The 22,526-nt window shown below is 39.5% G+C and overlaps 1 protein-coding gene across 21 annotated transcripts in view; it reads right to left on the bottom strand.

Moving 5' to 3' along the window:
- LOC124308806 (protein doublesex-like) overlaps positions 1 to 22,526 on the bottom strand; it is an 82,998-nt gene that overhangs the window by 24,511 nt on the left and 35,961 nt on the right. For 18 of the 21 annotated variants that reach the window (XR_006909095.1, XR_006909096.1, XM_046771912.1 and 15 more), the window contains one exon: positions 8,045 to 8,188. Coding sequence is in view for 16 of the 21 variants with exons in the window: in XM_046771912.1 (XP_046627868.1) it covers positions 8,045 to 8,188 (144 nt within the window). In the remaining 5 variants the exon portion in view is untranslated. Of the gene's footprint in view, positions 1 to 5,973; positions 7,310 to 8,044; positions 8,189 to 22,526 lie in introns of those variants that run through there. The other 3 variants (XM_046771918.1, XM_046771917.1, XR_006909097.1) reach the window with 2 other exon arrangements.

Genomic DNA, 22,526 nt, shown 5'->3' with positions numbered 1-22,526 from the left:
GCTCTGTACAGGGTCGTAAAAACCGCTAGTATTTAAACGAGTTGCAGAGCTGCGACGCTGAACCGGCGGTGGCAACTGCAAGTTTACATCGCCGCAGACTGAACTTTCAATGCTGTAGAAAGCAAATTTTCAGCGAATATTATTAACTGCTCCGTGTAAACCGCTAGAGTTTCATATTATATGGATCGCGTGTCGATCTCGATCGTTGTTTGCCATCCATTATGTAGGCACCTAACCGATAATGTCCATTTCACAGCTATGAAAATCTGACCCCGATCAGGAGATAAGAATCGTTTATTTCCGATTTGCACACAAATTGAACAGGTTTTCATGTATTCTCGTGTTTCCAAGATTTCAGGGTAATTCGATATTGTTCAAAGAAAATATTTCATTATAATTTTCGAATGGAACAACGTCTGCGAAATGGGAGAAAATCGTTTCGACTTGTGGTGAGAAAAATGTTTCAACTAAAGTTGAAAAAATATTAATTCGTAAAATCAGAGAGTCTACCTTTTTTCGGCGACCAGTAAATCGTGACATTTAAAATTTTTTTAATGTCATTTTTCAAATATTTCGATTATAGCAGGCTATTTGACATTAATATAGCGATGTTTTTTTTTTGTTATATTGTTTTTAAATAAATATGTAAATGAGTATTAATATTTCGTATATATTTCTGAAATCTGAGATACTAATTAGCCTAAAAATGAAATTTTCAGGTTCATGAGTAAAATTTCATGACATTTCATGACTTTTTAAGGATCGCATAGAATTTCATTACATTTAAATATGTTCAGGGTTTTTCAGGTCGTTATACACTATGTATAACAGAACCCATGTTCAGTTGCAAGAAAAATAAATAAAACCCATCAATTCTTGTACCGCAACGGCGATTTTCTTCCGCAAATTGAAACAGTGACGAGAAGTAGGAGAGAAATCGTTCCGATAAAATTTCATCCCATTTGACAGAGGGTGTAGTGGAGTGTTTCATTTTTTTGACTTTTATTTTTCAAGTGTCACTCGAAAAATTTGTGACAAATACTGAAAACAAATCTGGAAGAGGTACGAAAATATTTAGAGATCGATACCGATTACTGTAATATTTTTCATTTATTTTTACGTGTACATCTTACGGACTTACATGTATATATTAGTTTTTTTTTTTTTTATCGTAGTCTAATTATAATATCTAATAGTCCCCGTTTCGTTTTCAGTACTAATTTTTATTAGCAACGATTAATTGGACAACGATACGAAAAAAAACAAACTAATATATATGCGTATACAAGTTCGTAAGGTGTAAGCATAAAAATGAATAAAAAATATTAGAACAATTGATAGCGACTTCTAAATATTTTTCTACCTCCTCCAGGTTTTATTTTTTTTTTATTTATTTTTTTTTTTTTACGACACTCTTAAAAAAAGACACAAGTTAAAAAATGAACCACCCTAGAGTGCAGTTTTGCTTGAAAAGTTCGTCGCGGATGCAGCTAATGTGGATGACTGTACTTCGGTTGCACTCTACCTACTTTAGCCATATTAATCCCGCAGTTGAAGCGCGCGTCGCGAGCCTCGCGCGCGCTAAGTTTAGTTTAGTCAGTGTCACCGAGGTCGGTATTATACGTAGCTATACGTATAAGATGTGTACCTACGTGCATGCAGCCGAGCTACATAGTAGGTTGCATACGCGGGACTTAAACTAGCGGAATTACATTCTGCTACATAATGGTAGGAAGTGTAAGGCTGCGACGTTCGCGAAGAGATATCGCGATTCTTATCGTATGAGACCTCGATTCGCGATTCCTGAATAAGTAAATACATGAATATGATAAGAATTTTGAAGAGGGATTAAAATAGCGCGTCAATATTGAGAGAGAGAGAGAGAGAGAGAGAGAGAGAGAGAGAGAGAGAGAGAGAGAGAGAGAGAGAGAGAGAGAGAGAGAGAGAGAGAGAGAGAGAGAGAGAGAGAGAGAGAGAGAGAGAGAGAGAGAGAGAGAGAGAGAGAGAGAGAGAGACGCAACTAGGAAGGCACCAAGTAGATGTTTACTATGATTATTTTTTATTCTTTATTTCGCTCGAGTTTATCAAGATAAGGGGGAATATATATCAGAGACACGGAAACGGAGTACAATGTGTATACATGTATGAAATTGATAGAATGTACAGAGATAGAAAATGCAGGAAGGTCGCGTCGATGCAGATTTAAACACAAAATGGCCGGGTATGTTCTCTGATAAGATGCAAGGTTACAAAGGTTGACGCTTTGACGTCAAGCGTTTCAACAAAAATGACGCGTGGTGCAACGCTTCGAACTTAATCAACGACTCCAGTCGACGATTCCTATTTTTTCCAATTTTTAATTTTTTTTTTTTCTTTTATTTTCATCTTCAAGTTTTCAACGAATCAATATTAGTAGACAAAATACCACATGTTACGATACGATCAAGCTATCTTTATACGAATCGATTCAATCTAGTCGTGATCTTCGTTCTACTCTTTCATCCTGACAATGACCCGGATCAATTGGAATTTCATTTCAATAAGTCTGATGATGGAAAATTGCGATAAAAAGTAACGAGGGTAGGTGAATATGTGTATACAATATTGATCGATCTTATTCCTTCATCTAATGAAGTCTGAGTAAATTTTTCTAGAGGCTTTATTAGATATATATTAGATACTTGGTGGTGAAAATATTGTCGAGTCTCGATGATGAGGAATAAACTAGTTGAAATCAGAAAGCAAAAGGCAGGGTAACAATGTGCCAGTGCATAGCGGTCGTGTATGAATTGTATTAATTATAAGCCCGTTACGAAATAATGAAACATCGCAATTGCAAAATGGCATGCAATTGATCGAGACTTGAATCTGCACGATAATTGGCAATCTCGATCAAACCTGAACAAGACTGTACAAGAGCAGTTCGACTTTGAGGACGGGGCGAAAATGAAAGTTTAAAAGGACCGGTTACATCAGAGATCGAAAAAAACGCCGATTTGTTTCTTTTTCTACGTGGTGTAATTCTAATGCATTTAAATATTTTATAATGAAAAAAAAAATTGCTAATAAGTGTATACTCGAATATACCTCCGTTTGTAAAAAAAAAAGAAAAGAAAAACAATCAAAAAACAAGTTATAATGTAAATGCCATGGAAATACAAAAAAAAAATGTCAGCTTTTTTTTCGGTCTCTAATGTACCCGCTCCCTTGATAAAAACAAGTTCCATGAATGTTGCATATTACTACACCGATCTTAGGTACGTGAAACTTGTCTTAATAGATGCGAAACTACGCCGTGGAATGGAAAACAGCGTACGTACACAGGTGTGGAAAAATTATCGACGAGTACTGTTAAAGCAGCAACGCGGTTTCTCGAACGGAACATTGTAACTTCTGGTACGGTTGGTTGGTTGGTTGGTTGGTTAGTTAGTTGGTTAGGCGGTAGGTGAGAGGGAGGGAAGGGCGGGGGGGGGGGGGGGAGGGATAGACTCTAATGTCAAGGAAATCTTGTGTGTAAATCGCGTTTGTGTGTTTGTGCACGTGTCGGTTTTCCGCGAGTTCCTCCCGCCCCGCTCTCTATCACTCTATCTCTCTCGTTCTCCACCTTGTCGAGTGTTGTCGGAGTGCACATGTGCAACATATCGCGCAAAAACTAACCAGCTTTCGACCAGTGTGCACTCCAATACCACAAGACGTCGTATAACGAACGCGGTTACGCAAGAAGCTCTCCTCCGCCTAGCTTTCTTAGACTTTGAAGCAGACTGCCAAGTTTTGCATTTATCTTTATCTCTCTCTCTCTCTCTCTCTCTCTCTCTCTCTCTCTCTCTCTCTCTCTCTCTCTCTCTCTCTCTCTCTCTCTATCTCTCTCTCTCTATTCGCGTTTGGCACGGGATCCGCCGACGCGGTGGCTCGCGGAAAATGCGCGCATAAGCAGGCCTGGAGGGGGGCGGGGGAGGGGGAGGGAGGCCGACATTGCAACTGTGTGCAAACTCCAATGTTACAACTGCCATGCCGCTACATACTTATACTCTCGACGACTATGCTCTCGTTCTTCGAACTTGCGTTATTCGCCGGCCACGGACTTATAGACGCGGTACACCCGGTACACTCGGTGCAACAAGTTATATTTAAACACCATTATGCACTGACCGTGTTATCCAACATTCGCATAGGCGTAACCTGCAACGTGTCGTTCGTGTCGGTGTTTGTAAACGAAAAATTCACCGATAACGTTTTAACAGAGTTGATGCTGAAGTTAGTTGGTCACGTTAGCGTAACCAAAATGTCGTAGGAACGATTTGTTACATTAGAATTTTAGAATTACTTCGAAGGAGTTGGCTTTTCGATACGAGAGCATCGTTTGCTTATCGTGGTTTAACAAATTTCATACATTTCTAATGTTGCAATGTAACGAGTTCTTCTAAATCGATTTTGCATCGTTACGGTAACGTTACCAACTTCAACCTCAGATTCAGAACTCGTTATCATCCGTCAGGTTCTCTAAGTCTTCGAAGAAGGAGCTCTGCTGTCCTCTTTGTCGTAGAAAATCGTGATTTCGCAACTCTAGGATTTTAAAAATTATACAACGAAACATGCTCGTAGATCCTAAAAATCGACTATATCCGCGGATCCGCGATGCAGCGATTTCTTCCTAATGTTTCGTTACCTTGACGTTAATGGCTTGTCCGTCCTTCGATCCGAGGAAAACTTGACGAGGTCTTTTAAGATTAATTTACAACGCCGCGGCGCCGTTTTGTACTGTCGAACCATAATCTTTGCTAACAAGGACCGTGTGCGTCGATTTGGTGCGAATGGCACGGATCAGAATTGATCCATAGAAAATTGACAATGTTTATCGCGATTCCTCGTTTCAACCCTAGTCGGTCACACAAAAGTGATATTTTGCTTAAAAACTGAGTTCTAAAAGTCGAAAAAAAATATTCAAGTATTGTTTAAAGATCGCAAGATAAGCTCTCTCTATTTTCATAACGCAAATTGATTATTTGAACATTGTAAAACATCGGCAAAGTTAAAGAAAGTGCCAACAATTTTTTCAGCATACGTTTGTCGTCAAATTTCTCCGCCAACGAATTACCTTCACGGAAATACGTTGTTCCTTTTTTTCGCCTACGTATATTTATAACAATCATAAACAATTAAGGACTTGCAGAAATTCCCAATCGTTCCAAGGTTTAGCAATTTTTTTTAGCTGATAGTGCAAAGAAATTCAGGGTTTTCCGTGGGATGTAAGAATAAAAAATAAAGCATTAAAAGAAAAAGAAAGAAAAAAAAAGGCTTTTGCGACTGAAAGGGTTAAGCGACGTTTGAGAGTTGCGGAAATTCTCGTTCCAAGACGAGGGACAGAGTCTGAGGTGCACTGCTGATGCGACAACGGCAACAGCAGCAGCAGCTGGTTCCTTCTTCGTTACAGATACGTTTTTTTTTTTTTCTTTTCCTTCTTGCTATAAAGACTCCGGAGTTCCGTGATCGGGTCTCGCGCGTATGTAGAGTGTGGAAAAACCGGAACACCGGGACATGTCCATAACCTGCGATGATTCGTTCGCCTTACCCGGGGCATCGATTGAGCGATCGTGCCGAGCTCGTTGCGAACTCGACTCGGGTCTAACATCTTGTACCGATTTACCGCATACCTCGGCAACGCCGACTCCACACTGGTAACAGTGGTTACCCCGTTTTATCGACATCCCGTGTCTCTCTGCGTCATTGCCTCTCGCAGGTTTCACTCCTGTTTTAATTACGCGTACGAGATTGGGTGTTCGTTGATTACCTTTCTTTCGTTTTTTTTTTTTTTTTTCAACCTTGAAACCTGGCGGTAATAGCGAACAGACCGTAGAAATCATTTTTCTCCGCGTACGATATTTGTAAAACCCGCTTACAACTCGAATTCCAAGATTATTTTCCTTTTCTCTGCCGATTGTGTTAACTTATTCTAATTTAATCTACAGTTCCTACCTTTTCGTAATCGCGTTCATCGGTAGTCCACCACCGTAAATTCGATCTTCATTGATGTTTCGCAATTGATTATTCTATTTTTTTTTTTTCATTTTTCGTTTGTTGCCGAATATTACTCCGATAAACATTAAGTATAAACTAATATTTTACACCTCTGTAATAGGAACTTCATCACCGTTTACCCATAATTCGCGACGTTAATAAATACACAGAAGTTAAGGCTTTTCAACAGCTTTTAAAATTTGATGAATTATTCGTCATTTTTTTATTTTTTTATTTTTTTTTATTTTTTGAATGTATCTAATAAATTCTCGTATTCACACACGCGTTATATTTTACGAATAATATACAAGATCCGTTTTTATATGTACAAGTATTTGATACGCAACGTTTTTACGAAGTAGTATAATTGATTTATTTAATCGCACAAGTTTAACGAGAGCGAGAAAAATTCAACTCCGAATTTTATGATGCATGATACGTAAGATAAAATATTGCAAAAAGAAAGAGGAAAATATTTACGAACATTTTGATTCATCTTCGATAATCTTCCGTGATGAAATTGTAGTTTTCCTTTTTGAAATTTTACAAGTTTAACTTAATGTGAAATTAATTGATTAATTTATCTATCATCCAGCATCTTCCGTGGCGAAATTTTAATTTCTCTGGTTTAACGTTCATCGATTATTTAAAATTCTTTACGTTTAAAGTTTAAAAGTTTGATCCAGTATGAAATCTTCCGTGATGAAAATATCGTTGTTTTCCTCTTCAGTTGATGCAATGAAAGTTTTGCTGGGATTGTTCGTTTTTCTTCAAAGGTAGATTCATTCATCCAGCTTCGGATCATCCTTGTTGCCATCTACGATGAGCGCATCCAGCGATGAGGTTGAATTCCCGCGATATTTTAACGATCTCTTGCAATATTGATAATTGAACGAAAATAATAGTAAAATGTTAAGAAACAGAATATGATATAAACAGCGTTCGATAAAAATTCTCACGTAGTTTTGAAAACGTCAAATTATACCATTTAATCGCAAAATCACTCCACAGCCATTTTTCCCAAGTGACGGTCAAACATTTTTTATTTTTATTCTTCTTGAGCTTTTGCGTGTAAAGAATTTTTTGTATATTGCTGCGCATGCATTAACTGCAGGTACGTTTTTAACCGCTCGTTTTGACTTTTAAAAATTTGTTTTGCCTTTTTAATTAACCAATTCTATCTGATGACTATAAAATACAGTTATAGCCACAAATACTTTGCATCTATTGATAAACATTAAACTATAAGAGATCGTAGTCATGCATAATGAAAGTAATTTTCGTGTTGTTGCATCTGAAATGTAGAATGCGAAGTTTACACATGGATTCTTCAACTTTTTTTTTTCGTTCATGCACAACACATTTAAAAGTCATACATTAATAAGAAAATGATGCGGCCAGGGTGTACACTGTTCATGAAAAACCTGGAAGTTTGGAAAAAATCAGGGAAAAGTCGGAGAATTTAAGAATTGTTGTAAAAAACATTTGAAATTTTCAAGCATTTGTTTTTTTTTCTTAAATAGGTACGGCAATACGTATTTAATATAATGAGCCAACTTTCGTTTCTTGTTTTTACCAATTTTTATAGATCAATCTCGAAATTGAAGCTTTTTCCATTCAAACAACGTCGACAAGGTGTAATTTTTTTCAAATTCTTACCACTGACAATGATTTGTGAGTAAATTTTAATTAAAAATTTATCTTGAACCGTTTATAATAATGAATAAACAACTATTGACTTTACTCAACTTCGGCTCGGTGGTATTAGTATGAAAAATAAAATAACGTATTCCTCGTGTTGTCATTTGAATATCGGAAAGCTTCGATTTCCGAGAGCAAAGTTTTAAAATTGGATTTCAGAATTTCTTATCTACGAGTTTTTTTCTGTACAATAGACCAAAAAATGTTTCTCCAAAGCAAAGCACCCTGATGCATAGCCATGCTTTCCAAGAAAATCTAGACGAGTAAGGGAAATTCGTTTTTGAAATTTCGGTGTACACCCTGATTGCTTAATTTGTAGACGTCTCACCTTCCGTTATGCGTCGGGAAGCCTCCTCAAGGTCGGCTCTCGCATCTTTCAATATAACGAACATTAGGGGAAGCATTTCCCAGGGATACCGGAAACGCTCTAGGAGTTTGGTACTGTACTCTAATAGAACCTCGACGTTTTCACCTGTAACATAAAACAGATAATAAATATTGACCGTGCCGTTATGGACGCGCGAAGTCGTAGAAAATAGAAGCCAATGCGTAAATAATCGGGATGTCCAACGATGTCGGAATTCAAAGTTCCCGGTTATTTTTTTCAAAACTCTCCTATATTCGTATATAATGATTTCTACGGCGTTTGTGCTTTATCATGATACAATCAACATCGAACACCGTCATTGTATTCGACGATGTGTAGAACTGATGAACTCGGTTGGAATCAAAACTGGAGAGCAATGAGAAAATAAAAGGGTAACAATATCGAATTTTCAAATACCTGCCCGAAAGTCTATTTCGTAGAATTTCAAAACGTAGAAAATCGAAGTACGGAAAAGTCAAAACGAAATGTGAAGTATAGAAAATCAGAATATAGAACCGTCACGATGCTGTTGAATTCTTATTCGTTGTGAAAAAAAACTATTTTATATTACAGCTATCTTTCTGTACTCTAACCTTTCTAAGTTTTCACTTTCTCTGTAAATTCAAAATTTTGTAAAACCGATTTTCACGTTCTTCAAAATTCGAGATTGTGAATATAGAAACGGTAATTTCAACGCGAATTCCCGTACAATTTCCGCATTTGCAAGGGCACTTTGAAATTCCCGTTTACCGGACACCCCGTTAGTAATTCCCGACGAATCCTGCGATAAAATAACGAAAAACGTACCATTAGGCGACCAAAATATCGCCAACTAATTGCCGGTTGTCGACAAATAAGAATGAGATTGTTTTTCCGAGAAAATAATAATAATCCGATCCGTGGAGAGCTTATGATTACCCGGTACTAATGTGCAGTACGTATAGTTGGACTTGGCTCCGCCGCTTTTGCACCGTCTCATCTTCGCAATTCGCTCCCTCCTCTTCACTCGGCAGCTCGCTTCAATGAGATAATTCATTCCGACGAATTCACTTCCATATCCCCATTATTTTTTATACCGCAGCCGAATTATTTCCGCGTTCTTGGTTCGCGATGGACGAGGTGCGTAAACTCTCGAGTTTCGAGACTAGGCTTTCTCATTTCTCGAGTGAATTTTTTTTCTAGGGACTAGAGAATCCTCGATTAGGAATTCCCGGGTGTTTTAGAATTTTCGAGGATTTTCTAAAAGTTTGAAAAAATTGTGAAACTGTTAATATGTATCTTAACTTCCTTCCCTGGATAAGCAAAGTTTTTTAGTGGTCGTTTTTTTTACACTCTGTTAAAAGATACATTTAAATGAGGATCCAATAAGGTTAATATGCTCTCAAAATATTTAAGAGACGCATACCTAAAACCTTTATAAGAATTTCCAACAAACTTTTCCTGCGTGAGAAAAAAAATTCCCAAGATTTCTGTAAATGCCCCCTCAACTAATTTCAAGCCGTAATTAATTCCGGGGTGAAAATAACAAAACGTAGGCGAATGTCGCGTTTCGCATGCGGAGAGAACGCAGCGAAGGATATCTGAAAGGTCGATTTTCTCGAGTGTGCGTAGCGCGATACGACGGTGAAAACCGGCGCGTTCGTCCTTCTATGACATGATATATTAGAGTCGTAGGCGGCCAATGAAAGCTGCGAGCCGCGAGGCTCCGCCCACAACATCCGGAACTGTTTTTAAAACGGAAATGGCTCCTCCCGGCGCCGTTCGCGGCCGAACCGTGAAACGAATTGGAGAAAGAAGCGAGGAAGATGCGGCGGCGGCGGCGCGTTTCGGCCTCAGGTGATGGGTTTTTGCTTTTTTTCTCATACGGCAGGCGTATCGAACGGCCGAGGCGTCGGTCGGCGCTTGTACCGGCGTCTCGGTCTCTCTCCGGACGCCATTTTGCTCCTATGTTATCCAGGCGTAGACGCGATCCGGGCAAGCAAGGGGAACGAGGCGCGAGACGGGTGACGAGGAAGAGTAGGAGGAGGAGGAGGAGGAGGAGGAGGAGGAGGAGGAGATAGTATAAACGCTAGTCAGGAATTGTGTTTTATCCACTCGACGACGCCGCAAACGATACGCTGACAATTAATGACGACGACTACTGACGTGGAAAACCGTTGGAAGAATCGAGTGATAAATATGACGCGTCGCGACGCCTCGGATTAGGTATCAGGAGCATCGGGGTGTACAAGTGTACCCTTTTACTTTTTTATTTGAGAAGTTGGATGACATTCTGGTACCACGCACAGCAACGGAAATGAATTTTGAAAAGGAAATTGACCAGCAAGAATGGTAGAATTTATTATCGTGATAACAAACAATGGAAAGGATCCCGCGGAATTTTTGTGGAAATTGGATCTCGGTCGAATTGACTGGATTTTAAATATTTCATAAGGGTTCTGTACTAAAGCGTTGAGTGTACTTTTGGTTTTTTAGCCAGATTTTCCCCCAAAGACCGCCCCCAAATATGCGGAGGTAAATCGTTTAGGTATCTCGCAATTCGGGATTCACCGTAACAAGTTAGATTATTTGGAACCCGTTGCAACTATGATATGTAATATCCACCAAAATATTAGATCTCGACGACGGAATTTGAACTTGTGGAAAAAACGGCAAATTGTTGTCAAAAATTTGACAAAGTATGGAGTTTAATGTATTCTTGAATTACGATGCGAACGGAAACTCAGAATGAAAAAGTTCTACAAGCCACATTTTTCGATGAGTCAAAAACCGTGACTCCTTTTTATATCTTCACTGCTTCCAAAATTGCAGAAATTAACCTTAAAAATGTTGAAAAATCTCCAATTAATGTTTGCTCATCTATCAAGTGTTTAGCTTGACTTTGTTAACGTCGACGTAATGTTATTGCGAACGACACTCGTCACATCCTTAAATTTAGAGTGATGATTCGATCATCGTATCATTCAATAACATCGCTTGGGTCTTATTTATGCGCAGGGTCTGAGAATTATCAAAAAACCATCGAAGAACGTTCAGTTGGAAGTTCAGCAGCTGAAGGATGACGAAAACTGGAACGCCTCTGTGATCGGAGATGACAATTTTGGCGACAAAGGTAAGAAAAGTATGCAAAAATTTCTACATCACAAACTTCCTCCAAGATATCTCTGCATTGTTCCGTAACCTTATCATAATACATACGGAGAATTACAAGAGAGATAATATCAGTCCTCTTCTGTTTGTTTAAACGTCGTGGCGTCGTTGAAGAAAAATATATTAAACGAGAGCCGCGTCTTCACGTTGCTACGACCAAGTGGGACCATTGATGCCATGGTGTATTAAATATCGCCCCACGTCTGCGACTGATAGAGTATACATTATGCTTTTCATCGCTGATCGCGTCGCGCCCTTGAAGTAATTGAAACGACGATCAAGCGGCGATCGATCGACCATCGAAACGATGATTCGTTCCGTGAGGACGATCATCGAACGCTTGCGCAGTTTTCGCAACCAAGTCGAGACGAATTGGTTCGATTATTCCATTTTATGGATGGAGTCCTCTGACGGAGTTTGCTGTGCGGATACCGAGGAGTCGTAACACCTACAAACTTTCCAAGTTTCCCACATATACACGGTGCATTTGACTGCTGCGTGGGTATTAGAATGATATGCATCTCGGTATACGTATACGTATATTGCAATACGCGCCGGTATAACCAAGAACGGCGCAAAGCCGTTCCTCCGCAATTTCGTTTTACGACTTTTCGTCGCCAGTCTGTCAGTCAGCAGGACGACTGCAATCTCAAGACCACGTCGCGGTTTTCACCCGAATCTTGGATCTCCGAATTCTTAACCCAGTATTTACTCTCTGGATTCCTGCTCCATTTATCGAAACAAAGAAGCTGGAGACTGGTCTCAATAGATGCGGAACATAAACGAAACGTGGAAACTGGGTTAGGTACTCCAACACTGTCGGAAAATTCAGCGTGTCAATAAAAGTCCGCACCGATTAGTGTAAAATTAAGCATTATCGGTTTAAGTCGTTCGATTCTTGAGACCAATTGGTCTCAAAATGAACACTGAAATGGTGTGGACTTCTGTAGTAGAATATTTCCGGTGTTACATTTGACACCACATTTATAACGATCAGTTTTGGGACAAAGTGGTGGAGTGCAACTCCTAATCCTTTCAAACCCTTCCGAGAAAATATCCAAACATTTTCGCCACTACCGTGAAGTCGTCCGGAGTTTGTCCAGAGTTGGCTTATCGAGTTGGCCGAGTTTCGGTTATCGGACACTCCCGACTGGCTGGTGGTGCTCTTGTGCCTTTCGTATGCCACAACAACGTGCAGAGAGAGGCGAGGCAACTGCACTTCCGGTCCTTCAACAACAACTCACTACTCGGCCAATCGCACGTAGTAACAAAAGCGGGTATTAACTTCTCAGAATTATCCGCGACACAACGTAGCCACAATATTATGCCATGATAGACTTTCAGTGTTATTGTTACACGCTGCCTGGCGTATCGCTGTTGCACGTATGGAACCCTCTACTGATCGTTGGGCTCGTGCTTTGGATCCTTTTTCCGTTTCTGGTAAGCGAACAATTTCATCGGTATTAAAATCCACCATCGGAAAAGTATCGCGATCGACCTGGAAGGTGATTTTTTACATGGTGTCGACACTTGTTGTGTACTCCCTTCCGCACGCTATTCGAAAGGTTTGGACCAAAGCGATACGACAAAGATGGGACAAAAGTATAGAACATAAATTTTATTTCCTTGCGTGATTGATTTCAACTGGCGCTTTCTTGTAAGGATCGATTAAGACGGATGAAAAAAATCGTACGAGTAACCCATAGCATCAGTGCTGTGCCAATCAGCAGTTGAGAATGACGATATAAAAGTAATCCGTAAATTTTTATTAATCATCAGAGATCGTCACAAATATTGAATTACCAACTATTTAAGTGATAACATAAAATATTCTATATCTTTGGTGCAAATCATTGTTATGTTGGATAAATTTTGGTCCAAGCCCAACGAATTGTTCATCCGTAAAGTACAAGAGTGTCCACGCCACGCCCTGATTTTTTCACCTTTGTTTAAGTTCAATTTTCTTGGGCAATAGAGAATTATGTGGTGTTTGAAAGAAGCGACTCGAGGTCTCTCGAGTTTGAGTGTGTATTTCGGAGCATTTCCAAAGTTTTAAAATTTCAGAGTCCTCTGTATTGTTGAGAATTATACACGTCTGTTCACACGTGATACCGGGACAGTGAGAATCCGGTGAAATCATTGATTGATACCATGAAACTCTCCGTGAGAGGATCAGCGTTCAATGGGAAACCTGATCCTTCGCTGCAGGCGAATTGCGAGGTGGATGGAAATGTGCTTCGATCACCGAAACTACAAACGGGAATTTCAGTTTTCCAGAATCAGGTTGCAGGCGGCGAGGGAATGACGAAACGAAGAGACAGCGAAGGCTATCGGATCTGCGTGCTATGCAGAAACGGGCGGTGCTTTGTAGCAGCGATACCGTTGTTGTTTACCAGTGTAACGGAACTCTCCATCCCGCATCCGACCGATGTGTGGCTCAAACGCATCCGCAGCTCGATGAAACTTTCAATTAAAAATTTTGTTGATTTGCCCCCCCCCCTCGTCCGAACTCCAACCACGACGCACGTTCGCATGGACACGGACATGCGGACACTTCGTCGCTTCTACGCGCAGGTATCTGTTTCCGGTTGTGTTTCACATTTCCGCGTTATGTTGCACCGCTTCGGAACGGAGTAACCAGAAACTCCGAGTGATTTTAGAATTTATTCAGTGTGCCTTGGAAATGATTCTTCGTTCAGATCGGTTTCTATATAATTTAAGGGGTGGCTTTATTATTTATAGTTTTAAGAACATTCAGGAATTTTTTCATTTAAATTGATAACAAAATGACGGCACGCCGCACGTATGAGTAGCGAACGACCACGTTTTGAAATTGATGGCATAGGTATCTCGGTCAATATTTATCCCACAGACTTGAAGTTTTTACGCAATCTTTAAAACTGGTTTATCGATTCAAGCTCGTGGCTAGATTTTTGAATTTCAATTCCGAAATTTTTTTATAGAAATTTGATCAACTAATTTTTAGTCGAAAAATTTAAGTTTTTGTTCATAATCGTGCATATTTAAACGTAATTTTTTTTTTCAACAATTGGACTACGAGCTCAAACCCGAAAAGGTTTTTTTTTTTTGCTGGTTGCAAGTTGGACAGTGATGTCAGATGATAAATTTCAATGAAAAAATTCTAAAATGTTCTTGAAACTATAAATAATAAAGCCCTCAGACTCAATTGCATTAAGTATTTTCATTTCTTTGACCCTTCTCCCCCCTGAGTGAAGAGTGAAACACCAAGCTTTCCGAGCATTCCGAAATTATAGCGACAATGAGATTCGAAGGTGGTTTGCAAAGTGTGTTTCGAACATTGACGGAGCAACTTTCGTTTCAACCTTTCACGATTTCGAGGTTATATATATTATATATGTTTCCAAAGACGAGTTCGGAACATTGGAAGAATGTCTGGGATTGCAGAGTTCAGCAGCTATTCCGGTGCAGTGCAGTTTTCAGCTTGCAGCCACGTTGCTGCTGATGTGCGGCTAGACTGCAGCAGTTGAGAGAAATATATAAGGATCACTCTCCGGCTTTTACGACTTCGGCATTTCGGAAGTTGTAAAATTCTCCACCGTCGTCAACTGTACGGATAGAGTAGTACCGAACCCTCTTTTTATCCGTCTTTCTCTCTGCTCCCGAGGGCATGAAATCCTGTGAAAGCATTCGGTGATGGTCGATCGATTGCGATTTCGAAAAACGAAAAATCTAATCGAGTTAATTTCTCTCGTCGTTTAATTCCGAACGTTTCTGTTTACATTTCGTTTTACGTGTGAAAATTATGCCCGTTGAAGAAGAGAAACCTATTAAAGCAAATTTATGAAAAACCGTTTTCTCGACAAATTAAGTTACACGATGGACATAAATTAAACGAATCTCTCGAAATTCTCACCGCTTTAAATCGATATCCAAGCTTCTGTTAACAACTTGTAAAAAATTATCGCAGCTTACGTTCAAATAAGTTGGATAAATCTCGTAATGAAATGACTAAAAATCGTTGATTTTTAATTCGCCAAACTCCTTAGCGCCGCGGCTTCTGGCTTTCCATATTGCAGGCGTTGATCGATTTAGACGCAATCAATTTGGCGCGTGAGAGAGAAAAGGAACGAAGAATAAGAGACTGGCATACGAGTTGGAACGAAGAGTCGACGGGGCGTCCTTAGCCCGATTCTCTTTGGCCCCCCAACCCCCGTTCGGTCCGCGTTATAAGAGCTGAGAAGCTCGTAATATTTTTACGATGTTTTTGTAATGGGGGAATTCTAAAAGAAAGTGACAGATCATTTAACCCTGTGCCTCGTAAACTTTTCCTCCCGGCTCCCGATGCCACAGGATGCAGGGCGAGAGTCCCGGGCTCGCTAGACTGTGACCGAACGATTTTACTACCCTTCGTCGTTCTCGCCACCCTGATTTCCTGGCTCCTGGGGGAAGGAGAGCCGGCGATGCCCTCCGGCCAGTCCGGCCGCTCCTTAAATCTCCGCTTTCCCCTCGACACTCCCCCGCCGACAAAGGAATTAAATAGCAGGAGGCTGAACAACGATCGACGAATAATTTGTCAAGATATGTGATATCGGGATTCACGATTGCTTGGTAATTAATTAACAGGCTTTAACGATTCTCGGCATTCTGCTAAAGGACAGATTCGTTCGTCACGTTCGTACCGATCTCGGTATCAATTTTTTTTGTAGATGACATCTGGTAAATGTACTGAAAGTTTTCTTTTTTTTTTTCAAATTTACGCGAATCGGTTGCGAGCCCCGTGAAAATCGTTGAAATTCGTGTAAATCGGCGGTAAACTATCTCAGAGTCTTAAAAATTTCTGGAAATCGGTAGCAAAGTTTCTGAAAAAATGTTGTAAATTTTTACGGATCGACTGGAAACTATTTTAATAACCTATGGAACTTTACATAAATCGGCTTTACGGAAAACGATCTCAAGATTATTGGAATGTCTTTGAATCGGCTAAAACATTAGTGAAGATTGTTGTTAAAAAGTAGAACGAATCGAATATCAGTCTGGTGGAAATCGGTTGTAAACGCTTTGAATGCCTCGAGATTTTTCATGTAAATCGGTTACAATCTTTTTTTTTCAAATAATTCAAAAACTTTGGATCGGTTTAAAAAATCGTAAAAATTCCAATCAATCGACGATAGCGATCTGTTAATTCAAATCCTTAGAATCTCGATAAACCTGCAAGGAAAAATGCAAATAAATCGCAACAAAGTGAGTTTGTAATTGAGCTGAAATTTTAGACCGCGAAAGATAGGAGCGAGGGTATTTTTCGCGTTTTTCTCCTCTTCGCGGGGGGTTTCGGGTGTTCAACCTTCGTTAATCCTCACTCCTCGCAGCGCAATCCCTCATCTCCCTCTCGGCGATGCGATGGCCAAACCTCACGTCCAGAATCCGCGGTGAGTCACGAAGCGACTCGTCGTTCCCCCCTCGTCAACAATGCCGCCCATGCGGCTCCGTTTACAAATTAGCTGCTTATGCGAAAAACGATATCCTACCTGCAGCAACGTCGCGCGACGACTTCTCGACCGCCGTTAGTTTGTAATCAAATTTCTCTCTCTCTCTGTCTCTTTTTGCCTCCAAATCACGGTATTTTATTCTCGTTTTGTCAGATTGATCGAGTAAAAAGTAAATCCAATACAATCGATATTGTAATACGATTTTCCGATGCGTATATATCTATCTCGAACATCGATCATCGCTTCCAATAAATCGAATCCCGATCTGCGTTCGTACAATCTTTCTCCAACGATATTGGATTTCCTGAATTCTCGGTTAAATTCAAGTGGGATGCTTATTTTTTTTCTTACACAAAGAGAAAATTTTCCCAGAGCTCATAAAATACCGCAAATGAGCAATGCTATCTAAATATTCGATGAACATTGTATCGAACATTGATTATCGATCGGTTTTGCAAAATCAAAAGGCGGAGTCTGCAGCTGGAATTTCGATTTCCTCAATTTTTTAACCAGTCTTTTATTCTTCGATGAAAGAATTTTTCAGTGTAATTTAGAACTGGTGTATATTCAGTCATCGTGGAATCAAATAAAAAAAAAAAAAAAACGACGAGCGTCTTTTATCGCCGGCTTTATACGCATTGAATATTATAATCGATGAAAGCCACGGTTGTGTCCACGTCGTTTCGAACTGGATCTCAAGAGCTATTTTCTCCCACTCTCACTCTTGGTTTCTCCGAGGCTTAACCGTGGAATCAAATCTGTTTAAACGATAAATATTTCAGCACGTAGCTTGGGACGAGGATCGGAAAGCAGCGCAGCCTCAAGTAGGTACGATCGCTATCGACGGATCATTACAGTCGGACTGTTTATACGAGTCTCATGCCTAAACGTTGCCGACCAGTTGAGACGTGAAAATCCCCCGAGAACGTGTCGCCGCTGGGTCTCTAACAGATTTAAAACGCCCCGCGAGTCTTCAACGGGTGTTCCAGTTTTAAACGATCTCGGTGTCGGAGAATTTAGGAGGCAAATACTACTTTGCGGACACAAAATCAAGGCTCATTTTCTCCAACTTATTTGCGAAAAGTCAATTATTTTAACTCTACCTTTGTAATTATATTTTCTAATGAATTACGTAGGATTTTTTCGATTCATTGAAATTCAACGATATTATGTTGGATTTGTGACACATTTTTTTTATTTAGAAAGAAACAGAAGAAGAACAACTGTCCGCTTCAAGTTGACGCCAGTTTTTTTTTTTTTGCCAAAGATTAATATTTATGAAAAATTCTACGCACTCTACCAGATTTTCGCATCTTCTTAAAAAATCTTTTTCGTTTTTATTTTCTTCTTTTTCTAAATTGAAAATTACGACCTGCAGGTAGTCGCCCACGGAGGTAATTGAAAAAAAAACTTTTCTTCCACGTCGAGATTTATATTAACACGTATGAAAAATAGAAATAAAAAAATATCAATTTGGTTTTCTTAAATAAAATGGAAAAAATTATTTCGTGTACGCAAAGAGTACGTATTACTCCTTCAACTGTAAGAAAAATCTCAACTTGACCCCAGAACCGACTTTAACGTAGAATTTTAAAGTCAGCGTGTTTCAAAGAAATTTCTTTCAAAACGTTGAGGAAACGTGCGAATCGCGGTGAAACCGAGGCTGAAAGTAAGCGCGGGGATAAGAGCCGTGTTTACCCGATTGTTTACACCATTTGTGCGCAATAGGAGTTTGCTTCTCGCCGCAGAGCGGTCAGTCAGCTCGGTTTGCTCTTCGAACTCTTCCACGGTGGCAGTCGAGCCATTATCCACGTAGAACTAATCGCAAACTTATTGCCCTTTGACAGTGTGTGTGTGTGTACGTGGTTGCGTGTTGCACGGTTTTTTCGAGTGTGCGCGACGCCGGCGATAAAGCTATAAAGCGAGTCCTGCTGCCGCATTCAGCAGCGGCCTTAAACCCACTCCGAAGCTAAAAGGTGCAAGAATCGGGGCTTAAACGGTGACCCTTCTTCTTTTATTTCTTTTATTTCTCTTTGTGCGCTTACGCGCCTTTTGATTTCACGATTTGAATTTCGCGCGCGAGGATTCACTCGCGGAATAGATGAGAAACACAATTGCACTGATCGAAATTTCCACACTGGAAAATTTGGGCAGGATTGAAGAAATCGAGTGTGAACAAAACTCACAAATAATTAATCCATCAAAATATTACCAAATGTACTTTTGTCAGAACTGAAACGATTTTGAACAGACCACAGAAGCAATAAATTTGAATATTCAGATTCTAATTTGTAGAGTCAGCAGACATATTTCAAATTTTTATCGCGGCACAATTTTCCAATTGAAAGCTAAGAACGTCACGACCTTTCAAATTCTGCCCACAAGATTGTGCTTTGTAAAATGATATATTCGATCCAAAATAACTTTTTGTACGTATTATCAGTTTTTCAAATTTCTTTCCGTATTGTTTTCATAGAAAAAAAATGCAATTTTTTGCTTGCTCTGTCATTTCCTCCTACTTTGTTCCGATGATATATTATAGCAAAGTCTGCAGTGACTCGTCAGTCGGATTTTACGTCAACGACGACAAAAGATACAAAGAACCGAAGCGTCGATAAATCTATGCGTAAAACTTCATCTCCGATGGTGTAACGCGCGTGTATATATATAAAATATAAGGTACCTGGATCATGACCCAGCATGATCCGAGGGGTGCGAACTGGGTGGATAAACGGTTATACTCCTCGGGCCATATAACGCGACGAAGAGAGGAAAGGAACGAGCGGTAGACGTCGTCGTCATCGTCGTCGGGGAGACGCGGAGGTCGTTAAAAATTTAACTTGTCAAAAGGAGGGTTGAGGAAGCTGCCGCCGCTTTTCCGCAAGTTCGAGAACTGTCTACTTTGATTTTCTCGAATTTGAAATCGTCTGCTAGTTTTTCTCTTCAAACTTCATTCGTAGAAAGGAGTACCTGAGCCGTTTTCGCATCATCATTCTGACATATCTCTAATTCAAACACGATTCGGAGACATAAAATCGTACAAAGGGGTCAAAATTCGAGTACGAAAAGACGCCGACGTCGGAGTCGAAAATTATGTTCCTCTCTTTCCATTCCATTTCATTTTCTGGTAGCAATTCATCTTCGAGGCGAAGGGCTACTAGATTTTTTACGCGTCGTTGAGTGGTAGGAAAATAAAAAAGAAATGAAAGAAAGGAAGAGAGTCGGAATCGAATTTACGAGCTGTTTAGCCAGAGGCACTTAAATTTTTAGAGGGGGGGGATCGGTGTGTATCGGTCGGTCTATTAGGTTATGTGAGGTTTAACACGCGTTAGGATTTAGGTTGAACCAAACTTGGGCGGTGAAGCACAGAGAAACAGGATTATTGTTGGTTTTATATGTTCCACATTGAAAGAGCCGACAAAACGTCGTAAACGTGCCGCATAATAGAAAGAGAGACGGGGAGAAAAGGGAGCAGGACGATTGGTTCGACACGCAAAGGTGAAATTACAAAATACATTTGAAATCGTGTACGAAAGTTTCGGGGAATTGGTTATACTCAGACAAAAAAAGGAAACGAAAAAAAAAGAAAGAATTTTGATAACGAGATCGATTGAAATTTTCATCGATTCGATATCGATTCGAGTATACGCAAATTTTAAATAATTATTCTGAAATTTCTCAACTGTTCGAAATTATAAAAGAAAAGAACAGACAACGGATAATTACATTACAGAAGGGAAAAACACTGTGAACTCATTGCCGATATTTATATGAGGATGAAATTTTTCCTGTCAGGGATAAAGATTGGATCTAATCGGATAAAGATGTATATTATAGTGCATCAGGACGGTCTGCTGAATCTTTGCTAATGTCGACTGATGGGCGGGTTATTAAAAGCGTCAAGTCAATGGCGCGCGATTCAGACTCGTAAAACCGTAGAGGTTTACAGCCCCATATAACGACCATAATCACCCCTGGGATTCTGAATTCATCCCCTTCTGTTTCCTGGTTTTTGATCAACCGAGGCGCGTATCCTACAGTATTGCAGTCGGAATTCAGCGAGGCGTCGGTATTTATTATATTATTCATTATTATATTATTAATCCCAATGATTTTCGGATGTAGCTTTCGTAACCGATTCGCAAAACGATTCGACCGTTTCGCCTCAAACTTTGCCGATCGCTTGGTCCATAGACTAACAAATTGTAAGAATAAACAAAAATAATCGATTATCGCACGGCATCGATTTCGGAAAAAGCGTGACCCTAATATCTGCAATCGCTGCGAATGAAGATGAAGATTTCTTCAGTAAAACAATTCTCCTAGAATGAAAGTGTACAAAAAAATTTACAAAATAAAGGATACATCATTAAAAATGAATAAAGTCATGAGTAAAATAGGTGAATTAATAAATAAAAACAGTGAGCAGTTATCAAATAAAAAGTTAAACTTAGAAGAAAAAAAAAAAAAACAGAGAGAGAGAGAAACGAGAGAACGAAGGAAGGAAAAGAAGTCGGCAGGCAATCAGTAGCAAATGGGGCACAGCGGGCTAATTTCTTGGTGGTCAAGAGGAAACGGTTAAACGCCTGAAGGCGCGTTTCATGAGCAGAAGGAGTAACAATGACTTTAAAACGTGCGTGCATTGGGTGTGTGTTTATGGTGCATTCCGTCGTAAGCCGGACGCTCGTTCATTTCGAGTTACGAGTTGGTCAGTTTAAGGAATTATACTCAGTCAGGAGGCCGAATACAAGCGATTTTTCAAGAGTTTTTTTTTAGGAAGAGACATTTCAATTTGTTGATATAAAAATTTATGTACGTGTTGGGGAAACATTGAACTTAATTCTGATATTTTTTATTTGTAAAAATAATGATTTTTAAAGCTGCTATAGTCGATCTCCGGGAGAACTTCTAAAGAAGAAGTCTTAATTTGTTTATAAATTGGAAAATATTTATCAGCGAGAAAAAACCTTCGTTCAAAGACTGAAAAATATATTCAAAAAGCTCGTGCAAAAATTTGAGATTGATCGGTTTAGCCGTTTCCGAGAAATCTTGCTCACCGACTTTGAAGAAAAGATTCTTAGAAAAACGCCTCTTAAATTTTGTCGGTCGCTTTACGCCTTACTCCCGCGTATTTGGAGTTCGGTTATAGGCGGGTTATATCAGAACTCGGTAATCACTCGCCGGCCAATAACCATTCGAGAAAAAATCGTCGAAACGTTGCTGACCTGTCGAAGTCAGAAGCCAGAGTTACTAAATTTCACTCGAACAATGTGCGGCTTGTCTGCCTTGCGATCCGGAGTCGAATGCTCGAATAAAGGAATCGGTGTGTGTGAGAGTCGATTTTCAAATACATGCATAGACGGGGAAATCGAGATCGTCGTTTTTGGTCTGGTCGACAATTTTTCTAATCAAGTAACACAGAGGCTCGCATGAATTACCAGAGATTAAAGGCAGCCAGGCTTGAAAATATTCACTTTTCACAGATTTACAGAGACTTTAAAAAACCTCCTTGTCAATATTTGATAAATTATTTACGATTATATCAAATCGCGGAATGAATAACGAGTTTTCTTATAAAAGTGCACCGTTGTATTAAACTTGCAATAATAACGATAAAATAATACTGACAGTCAATTTTTCGTTGTTTCTAATTTTCAGTCTTGAAATTATAGAAATCTATTTCACGCTTTGGAATCTGCGCGTAATCTTACCAAATATCGATCACTTGCATCCTTATAAATATTCTCTATAATTCTGTACGATTAATCAATCAAAAAAAAAAAACAAATTGCGAACCTCCATATTAATCTTGTGGCCCCAATTAT

Source organism: Neodiprion virginianus, chromosome 7 (genome assembly GCF_021901495.1).
Source record: "Neodiprion virginianus isolate iyNeoVirg1 chromosome 7, iyNeoVirg1.1, whole genome shotgun sequence".
Lineage (NCBI taxonomy): Eukaryota > Metazoa > Arthropoda > Insecta > Hymenoptera > Diprionidae > Neodiprion > Neodiprion virginianus.
The sequence above is the reverse complement of the archived record's forward strand: the minus strand, read 5'-3'. Positions and strand labels throughout refer to the sequence as shown.